Source organism: Vanellus vanellus (genome assembly GCF_965231255.1).
Source record: "Vanellus vanellus genome assembly, chromosome: 25".
NCBI classification, from domain to species: domain Eukaryota; kingdom Metazoa; phylum Chordata; class Aves; order Charadriiformes; family Charadriidae; genus Vanellus; species Vanellus vanellus.
In genome coordinates this window covers 2,780,304-2,794,197 of record NC_138930.1, presented here as the reverse complement: position 1 = coordinate 2,794,197, position 13,894 = coordinate 2,780,304, and the positions used below count along the sequence as shown (strand labels likewise).

The following is a 13,894-nucleotide window of genomic DNA, read 5'->3' as shown; positions in this document are numbered from 1 at the left end:
GATGCTCTTGTATCTGTGCTGGATGGCTGCTCTTTTCATGTTGAGACTCACTGGTGGTCTCCTTGCGTTGGGCACCAATGCCTTGAACACCACAGGCTGGCCCAAGGCCACTGAGCTGGATGGGGTTCTCTCTCTGCTTGTTCATTCACATTTCAAGTCTTGCTTTGCTTGTTTTACCCACTTGCAAACCATGTTATTGTAATATGTAGCTCTCTAGGGCAGAAACTGTTTTTCAGCGTGTTCTTTGCTCAGCTTCTACTGCAACAGGATTGCAGTCTCAATCAGTGCAGCAGTAATGTGATTAACAAGCTCTGCACAAGGGGGAATTGCATCCTCAGGGGATGTGATATTCCCAGTTCTGGCTTGCCCGTGTGTTTTCCCAGGGCGGGAGGTCGTGTTCACTGAACTCCAAAATGGCTTGCTCGAACTTTTAAACACTAAGGTCCAAATAAATTTTCAGCATTAGCTAGTATGCTGATCCTTTCCTGCCAAGCTGCAGCCTTAAGTGAATTTTTATGACTAAGTTATAAACCCCAGAAAACATGAGCAAGAAGTAGAAATGCTGATTTGGCATTTGCTAAATGCCAATTATCTACAAAGGCATTGGGGGAGGGGGAAGGGGGAATGAAAAAGAGGGTCATTTTCATGTTTTCTTTGGTTCAAAGTAAACTGTCCCGTGAGCCCCTTGTAGGAACACATAGCATATAGAGTGACCATTAATATTTATAGGCACGACACTGAGCTGCAGACCTTGGCAATCAGAGCAACTCCACTTTTGGAATTAATATAGCTCTGCTTGGCTGGCATCTCAATACAAAGGAATAAGTAGAAGACACCAAGATTTTCAGGGAGAACTTAAGAAGCAGATACTGACCTTTGACAGAGAGGGTCCATACTTTACTGAGTCGGTGAAGTACTGAAACCAACTCTTAAATCCTCAGGGCTGCTGGCCAAGCCCAGCACCATGTTCTATATTCCTCTTTGCTCCTGTGCCTCCTAGACAGTCCCAACACTGTGTAGGCTACTCCTCGTAGTTCCTGAGGTTGCATGCTGTTACCCAGCTGATACAGACCAGCATCTCTCCACGGGCACTATTGGAGCAACGTGGATTTATAATACCTAAAGATCTGGCCAAATAGGCTCACAATGGTGCTGTAATCTCAATTGCAACACAGCACCTGCGTTCTCCCAGTCTGTATTTCCTAACTTCTGGTTTTAGTGATAGAGAGAGCCCTCTAAAAACCAGCCCTCTGTATGCTGAGGATCTGGCAAGGAGCTGAGTCACAGAGGCTGCGCTCAGCCCAGGACTACGTACCGAGCAGGGTGATGACTGCCAAACCACACACAAGCACGTCTCAGAAACATCTAGGGGGACCGTGCTGCAAAGATAGCTCAGTCACCCCTATGAGCCTTTAGAGAAATATATCTCCAATACCTGGCCACTTGTCACTCCTGCCACACAAAATGCTTTAGGAGTGGCTGAGGTTGTCACAACCCAATAATCTTTCATGTCCAAGAACTCGAGGAGAGATGTGACTTCAAGGAGAGACTGTCCACCACCCACAATGCACCCAGCCATCGGAAAAGGAATAAGAGATTGGACAAAGGTGTTTGTTCAGGAGCAAGGAAGGTTTTGATGAAATTCAAGGACAAAAAATATTCGAAATCCCACTCCCTTTTTCATGTAGTCACAACAATGGAGCTGGAGCTTTCAGCAAAAGGCTCTAAATTTTCAAAAATGGCTAGTGACTTCAAGTGGGCAGCCTGAACTCAGCACACTGGGGACAGGATCTCCTGGTGATTTTTGCCTTGCTGCAGTTACACCCTGCTTTTGCAGTATGTGGGAAGGTGCATAGCACGTTATGGAAATCAGGCATTTGTCAAAAGAGCGTCAATACATGCACTCCATCAACTGAGTCCCTTGGAATCCTTTTTACTCTTGAAAATTCAGGCTGTACAATTTAGGAAAATAAACACTGGAAACAACAACAAATAGAAATGCTCCTGCCATTAAAAACAAGGTGAAAAGGAGGAGCTGAGCCAAGTTAATCAGAGAGCTGAAATGAGATGTTGGAGAAAGGGACTGTGGGTGACTTGGGGTTTGCAGTTAGCTGAGCGATGTGAAATCTCTTGTGTCTGGCTGAGCTCTGAAAGGAAATGCTTTATTAAATCTTCTTTGTGTGAGATTTCAAGCTGCCTCTGGACTGGAAAATAGGACCATTCCAGTATGTGGCATATAACCAGGAACTGAAGTCTTTAGTGCAGATTTTTCTGCAGAGGCAACTCTGATCAGCACAGACACGTAACTCAGAGGGCTCAGGATTCAGAAAGCTGAATTAGACACAGTACACCTGTGCTTTACTGTGCACCTCTTCTACCCGGTATCCCCAAAATGCTTCACAGAATTAATCATGCTGGCAGCAACAACCTGGCATTAGGAAAGACAGCACAGGTGGGCTTCACCCCACTGAAACTATCCTGTGGGCCAGTGGGTCTCAGGTCCATTGTCTCAGCTTCCATTCTCACTGGAACATAATACTTGCCCTGACTGATCTCCTTTGCACGGGCTATCCTGGAAGTCTCTAGTCTCACTGTGTTTTCTGCCATGATCTGCCCACATTTGGGGAAGTTACAGCCTCTCACCGTCCCTGTCCAGCACTCATTGTGCTTTGCTGTAAGCTGGCAGCTTATAGCTCTTCCCTGTTAAAGCAGGACTGTGCCACCCCCAAGTACTTGCAGAAAGTATCTACTAAAAAGAAAAGGAGAGCACCACGCACAACAAGAATGAGGACGAGGGGCTCACAGAGCACTCCTCCATATCACACAATCTCCCTTGCCCTTTTGCACGTCTTGTGTCTCCCTCTGTGTTTGGCCACGTAGTTGGGAAAGTGAGACCTGATCAGAGACAGCACAGGCAGCATCAACCAGATTTCCTCCTCCTCTTACCCCCTTATTTCACACCACAGCACGTCGGGAGCTGAACAGCCTTCAATCTCAATCCACCTGCTGGAAATTGCAGACTTTGTGTTCCTGATCTGCTTTCTGCAAACCCCAAGAGGAAAGTGTCCCAAAGGGCTGAGATACACAGAGCATTCCCCTTCCTTTGCACCGCCCCCACTGCAGACAAGCTCCTTGCCTACCTTTTATTGCTGACAAGAAGTAGGACAGAGCCATTCTGGATATTGGCTTCTTTGAGAGTCTCGTGCTCCTCGAGCTGCCTGGAGTTGTAATAAAATGTCTTCTTCCAGGAAGTGACACCCTCCCGTACTAAGTGAGCCCGTAGGTCCATCACTGTGTCTCTGGGCTTGACTGTCAGGGGCATCATCAGATCCTCATCAGCCAGGTGCACCTTAATGTGGTACCTCTTCCAGCGAGAAAGGCTCCTTCGCAGCGTGTCCATCCTCTCCAGCTCACCAGGGCCAGTGTGGCAGAGAGGAACATCCAGCTGGGAGGTCCGTAAAGCAGGGATGTGGCTCTGAAGAGGCTGTCTGCTGTGAACAACTTAAAATGTCCTGCCAAACCTGTTCCTCCCAGTTGCCGTGCTGCATGCTTCACATTCCAGGGAAGAGCTCACCTGGCTCCAAGAGCCTGCTGGCTGGGAAACGTCTCCATGAATCATTTCCACACACCCCTAAATCCCATAATAATTATAACGTCTTCACAAAGTGCTCTTCATTCCAATGACTCTGAGAGGATTTTAAAGCTGGATCTTGATGGCCATTAGAAACGTGGGTGCAAGTGAGAAATTAATGGGTTTAGTAACCTGTTGTGGTTTGGGCCAGACTGCTCTAAAAAGCTGCCAGCTATGGGGTAGATCACTTCAACAAAGCAGGCGTTGAGGAACCTCACAGCTATTTAACATAACCATTTTAATGAAGAAGAGAAAAGTACTCTCTCATGAGGGACAGCCAGAGCATCCTGAAGGAGACCCTGGCTGGTGTGAACACCCCTCATTAGTGCAGTGCAGTTTCCCCCTAGGAGATCTGTGCAATTATTGGAGGCAAACAGGCTGGGACCCTCCAAAAGGAGTAGGACTCAGTCATTGCTCGTCATGCCATCAGATATCTAATATTGACTCACACGTGCTCCTCACTGGTTCATCGTCTTGATTTCCTCTTTCTTTCAGATCCCTGCCTAATTGAAGGGCTGGTCGTATCCTGCTCTAGCACGTGAACAGGGACAGCATCATGGGGCTGCTGGCACACCACGCAAACAGGCGACAACAGAGGCCTCAGGATACCAAGAGGAACAAGCCATACTTTGGTAAATACAACGATACCTCTGAAAGGAAGACAGCGATGCCAGCCACGGGAGCTGGCTGTAATTGAATGATCCTGCAAGGCAGACTCTGCAGTCACAAGATGATACTTCAGAGCAAACATCATCAAGATAAGGAAGTCTTTTTTTTTTTCCTTTTCTCAAAAAGATCAAGTCACACTCTTATCTTGTAGGTAATTTCCTGTAGCCCATATTACAGGAATTAATTCCCTTGTCCATTCTTCTCAACACAGACCAGTATTTTCACACCAAAGTACTGCAAGATAGTTGACTTCAGAGTCTGCTCTTCACTAAAAAGGGGCTGCTCTTGCCTATTAGATAACAAAGCAAACTGTCAGATTTTCAGATATGATATCAGTCAGCTCCCATTGAGAGAGTCACCTCCCAAGAGAGGTGTCCCCTATCCCACTGACAAACAAGGAGGTTTCCACCCTGTCTTCACACCTCCCTTCTTTTTTCCTCCCCAGCACATTATGTCCCTGCCAAGAACAGCAGCAAGTATCTTCAGTTACACTACAGGCAATGGAGATTTCCCTGTGCACTTGAGAAGAACCGAAGCCTCTGCTAGCAATATTTTCTTTCCAGATTCAATCACCGTAAAGGTATGATTGTTCTGGTGGGGACTGGGATTCTTGGGTCCTCACTTTGCCACTGAGTTGCTGCAAAGGCTTGAGATGAGTCATGTCATGCCTTCATGTTTCTGTTTGCTCATCTCATGACTGCTGCATGGTGTAACACGTGTCCATTAAGCACCTTGTGGGAAACAGAAACAGCTTTTAGCACAGTCATGGTCTGAAAGCATTTAACAATGCCTGGCTCTACAGATATGTCAATAATCATCTTGAAGACAGAACACCACCCCTATTAGAGAAGGAGAAACTGAGGCACAGAGTGGTGCAAAGCTGTTATGACAAAAAAACGTCAAAGGTTAGGCTCTGGTCCCCGTATCTAGGCATCTCAGTGGGAGGTGCAATTTTTGGAGACCTACAGAAGCTTACAGTCCTGGATCCTGGTGTATCCTTCTTCATTGGGGTAACATTCACCTGGGGAGCCAAAATTCATCCCTGGTGTAAAGCCAGACTCTCAGGGGTAAAGCAAGGGCCTGATCCAATTCCCACTGCCATCCAAGGGCAGACTCTCATTGACGGCAGCCAGAACTGGATCAGGCCCCAGACACACTGAGGTCTGATGGCTCCGGCCAACAGAATTTGCCCACTGAGTGCCAAGGGGAGCATAAGGCATTCTCATTTCAGCAGAGCCCGTCTGGTGTCAGCGAGTCCATCAGCTCCATCCTTCTAGCATACGTGACAGCCTGACAGCTGCCAAATACTTCCGTCAGACACCTTTCAGACAGCTTCTGTTTATTTTTAGGACAGCTCTTTCCAGTCAGGGCTCAGATGTGTATCATTACATAGAAAGGGGGGATGGTGGCAGACAGAAAACACGCAGCTATTATTTTTATTTCTTTGCCTATGATGTGGTTGCAAACTTTTCTGGTGTACCCCCACCCGCCCATATCGGGACCCTTGATTTTATGAAAAGAGATGATATTCTAGCCTATGAAAGCCAGGATAAGGAGAAGCATAGAGTGAAGTCAGCTTATGAAATATTGAAGCAGTGAAACCCTCACTGGAACACGTGAATGTCTAATGCCAGTTCCAATTAATTTTGAATTTTTCATTAAACCATTATTAAAAGCAAGAGGACAGCCGAAATAAGGGAAATTGACTTGGGCAGTATATTAAGTACCTTAGTTTTGCTGGAGGATGTTTTATTATCTGTCCAAAGCAATTATTTCACCAGCTCCCGATGGTTTGTGGGCTAAACAGAGGTATGGGATAAAGTTCTAGATGGTCTTTCCTCAAACTTATTTTAACCTCCATCCCCTTCCCTGCCCCTTGCAGCCTACTTGGATGACGTCTCTGGCATGTCATATCTAGAGGACAAGACATGGAGTCGGAGTTCTGAGAATCTGTGATAATGTGTCACCCTGGCATTATTTACAAATCAAATAAAAACTTATTGACTTAAGCTTTTCCCTAGATTGAGGGCAAACAGAAGGCATGCAAACATTCAGAGAAACATTCATTAGGAAAGCCTGAAAAGCAATTTAAAATGCAGGTGGGCTATGATTTTTTTAGTGGGGGAAGAAATAAAGCAACAGCATTTATAAAATGTTGTCTCCGCTTCTGTTCAGTAAGCTTCCTTACTCCATTGACTAGAGCAAAAGAGAAACACCTGCCTAAATTAGGTGCTTCATTAAGATGCCTCAAGCTGGTTGAGGTGATCCTTGGCCTTATAATGTCTTCTTATAATGCTAGAATAGAGACATTCATTTCTTAGGCGGGTTTTAGGTTGGTTTTGGTTTTTTTTTTGCTGTGGCTGTGTTTTGCTGTTTGCTGTGCTGTTCTCATTGCAGAGGACAACAGAGGAGAAGTGGGATGTTGCTCTGTAAGAAAATAAAGGTTTCTTTATTTCCTGGTAGCAATCATAGGGAAATTGCAACATCTGGGGAAAATTAGGCCCTGATTCCCCTGGCAGAGCCTGTAAGTCTTTGGGGAAACCACTCTTGCAGTGCTGGTCTTTCAGGCAAGGAAGATGCTTTGCTGTTTCTTGAAGCTTTCTGATCCCAGGACTTGTGGTCAGTAATGCTGAACGCTAAGGATTTTCCTCAGATGTTTGTTTGAGGTGAGTTTGTATTTGGGAGCGGATAGACAACAAGGGATGATGTGTGGGAGATGACTGCCCTTGTCAAGCTGACTATGCTACACCTGCAACTCTACAACATTGGGTACCAAAGAGGGGCTTAGTGCTCCCCAAAGTACACGATTCTGCTGGCGGGCATGTTCTCTACCCGGTGATTGTCCTCCTTCTCCGTTAACTGACAGTGCAGAGGGAAGGTTGCAGCATTGTGAGCTCCAAGACCCACACTGGGTGCTGGGGAGCATAGGGCTGGGAAAGGTTCACTCGCAGGGAGTGAATGGCCATGCAGGAAGAATCATGAGGCTTCACAGTGATAACTTAAGGTTAGAAATCTCCAGTCCAATATGCAGTCTGCCACCTAATTCATCTAGTGCCCCAGGTATTGCAGGTGATGAGGCAGCTTTAGGCACTAGTATTTATATTCCCGAAGTACCCAGAGGCCCCAGCTAGAGCTATACCACCATGCGCCAAGTGCTTTACAGATAAGTAAGATGAGTAAGACCTTTCCTATCACCCAGTGCTTTCCTCCTTCTGAGATGTGCTTGGTTATAAAGTGGCTGGGCTCACTTTGTATGTCAAGTTACGTCTACAGCAAGTGAACAAAGAGCTAATAAATGATTAATAAATGCTTTGAAAAATGGGTAATTAAATGCAACAGCTTTTTAGAGTCCAACGGATAAGCACAAAATATGTAAGCTCAAGTGATAACGCTTTCTCCTGATATAACTTATCTGCAGCATACTGCTCACATCTGCAAGAGCACTTAGGAATGCTATTAACTTCTTGCACACCAGAAATAAAGAGAGCCTTTCTATGATGGAGGAGCACTTCTCCTGGGGATTAGGGCAAAATCCTCATTGTTTAGACCATTTAAAATCCAGAAAAGCTGGAAGGTGCTTATGTTAACATACAGGGGAGGTGTGAGTGATGAGGGAGTGACAGTCTCTGCGCTGACCCTGTCCTGTCATCTGCCTGTCAAGCCATAGGGTCCTATGCTCCCAGGCCACGTGGCGCCTCTGTTCCCCTGAATTCCCAGCCACAGTCTCCCATCCTTGCCTGGCACAGGGGAAAAATGTCCCTGTCATCCTGCCCTGTTCCAGACAATAGTCAGGAGCTCTCCATCTGCTCTGGCAGCATAACAGATTTTTTTTAAAAAAAAAAAAAAAAGATATCTCAAAAAGTGGGGGTTGATCCCATTCTTTTTGGTACAAATGAGGATTTCTGCCGTTAAAGCAGCTAAAGTTACCAAGCCAGACTTATCCTGCTGCAGTATCAGCATTGGACTCCAAAAGATCCTATAACTTCGCTGACTAGCTGCCCAGCATCAATATTGCCTTACTGGGAGCTGGTGGACTCTTGTTTGGCATGGAATTGAACTTAAAATAGGCTCCAGAAAAAAAAAAAAAAAAGCTACGTATATTCAGCTTTGAAGGAGCAAATTTGCCTGGTTTTGGAACACAAATGAACCTGCAAGTTTTCTGAGCAAAAGTTGTATGTGAGTTGGTGACACTTTCTGGTGGAAAGGGAACTGTGGAGGAAAAAAACCCAATAACGCACATGTTAAATGAACCAGTCAAGTACAGACAATGGAAAAGCTGAAAAATGGATATGGGGGAAAGCATTTTGCAGTGGTAGTTATTTCTCACTGCAGTTCTTTATAACTTCCCAGATGGGAGATTCATGACCCTGGGAAGAAGTCTGTATCCTCCAGGGTCTGGCCTGCAGCAGCCCATGACTCACTCGCCTACCAGGTTTGGCAGTAAGCTGAGAAACAAGCAAGACAGCAAAATGTCTTCTGGAAACAGCAAAACGAGACACATGCATTAATTGCTAGAAGAGCAAAAAAATAAACCTCTCTGCACAAGGGAGGGCCTGAGATGGAGAGAGAGTGAGCCCTCATGCCACTGAGGACTCCAGAGGAGCTGGCATCCCAGGCAGCCAGCTCCATTCATTTGCAGGCGAAACAAATTCAGGATGCCTCAGTCTTAAAAAGTGAGGTAGGCGGAAATAGAAGATTTGAGGCTCTACCAGCCATTCCACGAGCAGCAAGATGGTTTTCCAGAGCGCCAGGAAGAACGAGGATTTGTGGATCTATATTGCCATCTAATGGCAAGGAAAGGCTTAAAGCTTTCACTGTGCTCCGAAGTGAGCTATAACAGCAAAGGAACTGAAGAGGGAATGATCCATGCAGATGATTGTCCTTTGGTCTAAAGGCAAATCCTTCTCTGCGATAGAATAGATCTCACTGGTGAAGGCAATGCAGCCAGCCTAGAGAAAGGAAGAGCAGTCAAAGTCTTGGGATAGAGGCTGCTGATTCCTCCTATTCTGGCATCCTCTCCACTCCATTTTGTATTAGCCAGGAATGTTAACATGCATATAGGATGGGATTTGCTTTCTTCTGATGTACCAGATACTGGCAGTGAGACAGGCTTCCCAAACAGGTGCATGTTTTAGGTGCTGAGTGAGTTCTGCTATCCTATTCAAAACAGTGTCAAATTCAACATCTCAGGTGTTCAGGGCCCTGCTAGGAAATGCAGATAACCAGGATTATTTAAGAAAAGAGGAAAATTCCCCTTGGATCTAGGCATGGGAAGAGTAGATTGACCATTTTGGTCACACCTAGCCCAGTACCTTGTCTGCATCCGTGGTGAGTAACAGATATTTGATGAGAAAGATTCAAAAAAGGGGTATTACAGATTGTTACTACCCTGCCATACCATTCATGCTGGGAGACAGCCCTGCAGGGAGAACCCACAAAGAAAAGAAATTCAGTGAGATGTGATGGTTTACGGATTTTTTTGTCATTTAAAAGGAAACTCCAGGAAGAGACAAGTTTGATTCTAGTGCCACCTACATCTACAACGCGCTGCTAATGATACACCATATTATATAGTTTCTAGAACAGAAAATTTACAAGAGAGAGTGGACTATTAGGAGATACTTACATTAAGAAACTGAAGGAAATTTGGTAAAGGATTGTCAACAGCTTCTTTCTTCTGCTTTGAAACATTTCTAGCCTTGACACATGCAGCTTTGCATATGAGGAGGAGTTGGAGCTCAGTCAGTGTGAAAGAGAGGAAAGAGATCTGTTATGACCAGGAGTTTAGAACGGAGCAGGAGCTGGGGGAGAAAATGGGGATATTAAATGTCTGCTTTTCCCATATAGTGAAATGGGACGTGGTGTGGGTCCCAGCTAACTCCTGGGCCATAAAAAAGGAGCAGGGATTGAGAGCATAGAAAATTTTGAGACCTGCCAGACTTCAGGCTACAGGTCCGACCCCCCTCGCCCCAGTCTGTTAAAATGCCTGCTGCAACACGCTTCCCATGCAGCATGCTGCCAAAGAAATGAGCACACACTCGAACAATCCAACTTCATTTCCTTCTGGTATCCTCTCATATTTACACACCCAACCTTGCCAAGCCTTACTAGGCCCAAACAATCCCTCTGAAATAAAAGGAAAAACAAAGGAACTCCTTATAGCACGCTCCTGCCTGCCTGAAAAATAAGAAATATTTTAGAGGACTCTTCTTTCTTTCTTGGTTGCTCACTGTTTCCCAAGCTAATGAAAGCCAGAGGCTGTGGGAGTGACAGGGTTATCATTACTGAGAGACCAGAGTGAATTTTTCAGGTACTTCTCTCCAGTTCGTGAAGCAGGGAGGGGAAGAAGGGAATGTACCTGGTTGAAGGGCTACACAGGGTGATGTGTTCCTTGATGTTCCTTTCTAAATGCGGCTCTGAGTAATGCTACGGAGTTGATTAGAAAAATTATCTTCCTGCAGTAGAAATACAAAGGCAAAAGAGTCTTGTTAAGTGTTCACTTCTCTAGCCCTGATTCTGAGCCTGCCCAAGCCTGCAGCAGGAGAGGGGCTGGTGAGCTGGCTGGAAAGCCACCTCTGCTCACCTCAATAATCAGAAATTATGAAAAGGCTGGGAGAGCAGCCATAGAAACAGCTCGAAATGCACGCCTAAGGCTACATGCAGCTGTAATCCCAGGGAGAGGCGTGCATGGTCTTGCATCTGCCTCCATCATATGAGTTCCCACATGTGCCAGGTCAGACGGGGCTAACACGGTCCTTCCCTGCTCCGTTTCCTCCCCCACCTGATGTGTCTCCAAAGCTGTGCCCCAAAAGCTGCTCCTTCTGAAAAAGAGCTACGAACAGGGCCTGTGGCACATCCACCCTCCATGGCATGTGTGAAACAGGTACACCCATGCAGGGTCCCATCGGGAGGCAGGATGCCAGTGATGGCGTGATCAAGCCTGGGAAGCCCTAAAGTAGCCATAAAATGTGGCCAACTGGTTTGAACTCAGAGGAACATCATGTGAGGTGGACCACCGGGTTGCAGCCAGCAGAAGAAAGTTATTAAAGGTGTACATCACCACAAAGAAAGCTAGTGGAGATCACCAGGGCTGCGCTGTACCAGCTGGCCAAAGAGGCAGCTGCAGCATGGTGGTGGTTGCCAGGACCCCATGTGTCATAGAATTGTTTTGGTTGGAAGAGACCTTTAAGATCATCGAGTCTAACCGTTAACCCAGCACTGCCAAGTTACCACTAGCCCATGTCCCTCGGTACCACGTCTACCCGTCTTCTAAATATCTCCAGTGATGGCGATTCCAGCCCTTCCCCGGGCAGCCTGTTCCAATGTACAATAACCCTTTTGGTGAAGAAATTTTCCCTAATATCCATCCTAAACCTCCCCTGGCGCAACTTGAGGCCATTTCCTCTTGTCCTATCGCTTGTTACCAGCGCGAAGAGACCAACTCCCCCTCGCTGCCCCCTCCTTTCAGGGAGCTGTAGAGAGCGATAAGGTCTCCCCTCAGCCTCCTTTTCTCCAGGCTGAACACCCCCAGTTCCCTCAGCCGCTCCTCACCAGACTTGTGCTCCAGACCCCTCACCTGCTCCATTGCCCTTCTCTGGACACGCTCCAGCACCTCAATGTCTTTCTTGTCGTGAGGGGCCCAAAACTGAACACAGCACTTGAGGTGGGGCCTCAGTGCTGAGGACAGGGGGACAATCACTGCCCCAGTCTTGCTGGCCACACTATTCCTGATACAGGCTGGGATGCTGTTGGCCTTCTTGGCCACCTGAGAACATCACTGTCTCGTACCCAGCTGGCTGTCGACCAACTCCCCCGGCTCCTTTTCTGCCAGGCAGCTCTCAACCACTCTGCCCCAAGCCTGTAGTGCTGCATGGGGTTGGTGTGACCCGAGTGCAGGACCCGGCACTTGGCCTTGTTGAACCTCACACCATTGGCCTCAGCCCATTGATCCAACATGTCCAGATCCCACTGCAGAGCCTTTCTGCCCTCAGGCAGATCAACACTCCGGCCCAACGTGGTGTCATCCGCAAAATGACTGAGAGTGCACTCGATCCCCTCGTCCAGGTCATTGATAAAGATATTAAAGAGAACCAGCCTCAATACTGAGTCCTGAGGAACACCACTTGTGACTGGCTGCCAGTTGGACTTCACTCCATTCACCACCACTCTCTGGGCACGGACATCCAGCCAGGTCTTTACCCAATGAAGAGTATGCCCATCCAAGCCACGAGCAGCCCATTCCTCCAGGAAAACACAGTGGAAAATGCTGTCAAAGGCTTTACTAAAGTCTAGGGAGACAATATCCACAGCCTTTCCCTCGTCCACTGAGCAGGTCACCTTGCCATTGGAGTGTGTCTCCTCAGGCACTTCAGCGTTGGTCTGCGATCACAGCACCAGCACCGGGGACTCACCGTCAGCCCAAACCCTGCCAGCAGTCCCCTGCCCTTGGCCAGTGCTGGGCAGCAACCATGGGGCAGGAGGGCAAGGGGAAATGCCAGACGTGATGCTGATCAATACAGTTTATTAGGTTTTTGTGCCATTTCTGCAGGTTCAGCAGCCTTGTTAATTGAGTGCCTGACCCCAGCTCCTTAAACCAGTTCCCAGGCTCAGGACCTGCAGATTTTATCTTTCAGTGGTCGAATCATTGGACAAAAAATGCCCGTGAGGCCACCTTGTTGCAGCAGTACCTGTGGGCCAGAGGAGAGGCAAATATGGTGATTTCTGGGGGGAAAAGCATGTGAGGTGGGCCGAGGAGTATGGGTGCACTCCAAGTAGGGAAGAGCCAGCACCGGTTTCCCAGTGAACACTCGACCTACAGCTGTTAAAAATTCAGAGCATTATTTTATAGGGGGGTGGAGATGGGGCGGCACACGCCGAGGGATTGAACCTGGGGTTATTAACCGCCGCTAATGAGGGATGGAGGTACAGGAGGTGCTGGGCGGGCCCGGCCGGGGCTGAGGGCGCTGAGGAGGGGCGGTGCCATCGCGCACAGCCCTCTGGGAGGTGTAGTCCTCGGGTGCGCCGCCATCTTGGCGCCTCCAGCTCAGAGCCCCTCGGGGCGCTTCCCGGCGGCCATCTTGGGACGGGGGGGCCGAAGCCCTCTTAATCAGGCAGCGGTGGGGCCGCCGGCGGCTGAGGTCTTGGTTTTAGTAGCAGTGTGAGCATTGGTTTTATTTTGAATCAAAACAGCAGTAAATCTCTCACAAAAGGCAGCCTGAGCAGCCTACCGAGTGCTCTGGCTGACCCAGAGGTGCTTTTGGGATGGTTTGTGGGGCTCTGGCTGTGCTTATAGGCATTGTGCTGGTCTTGGCTCTGTGTCCATTCTACCATCAAGTTTAGATAAATAAAGGGCATATTTTTGTTAGAAGTGTCTCTTGAATGCCTTTCAGTGCCATGCCAGCTCACTCATGAGGATGAGGGAGTTCCTGGGTCTTGTGCTGAGTCTTTTGGTACCCCTTATGGTTGGGGACGCTGTGAGCACTTATGAGAGAAGACCTGAGGGGGTTTGTGAGGGTGTGGAGAGAGTTTGGGCTGTGTGTCGCCTGGGAGGGAGTATGGGACTCTGGAGGACAGGGCAGGGGCAGAATCGGTGGG

At 47.7% G+C, this 13,894-nt stretch overlaps 1 protein-coding gene across 1 annotated transcript; it reads right to left on the bottom strand.

Annotated features, from left to right (window-relative positions):
* Positions 1 to 3,136: 3,136 nt before the first annotated feature.
* Positions 3,137 to 3,400, bottom strand: TINCR (TINCR ubiquitin domain containing; the record flags this gene model as incomplete). The annotated part of the gene is made up of 1 exon (XM_082495234.1): positions 3,137 to 3,400. The coding sequence occupies one exon, from the start codon at positions 3,398 to 3,400 to the stop codon at positions 3,137 to 3,139; it is 264 nt and encodes an 87-aa protein (XP_082351360.1).
* Positions 3,401 to 13,894: the final 10,494 nt, after the last annotated feature.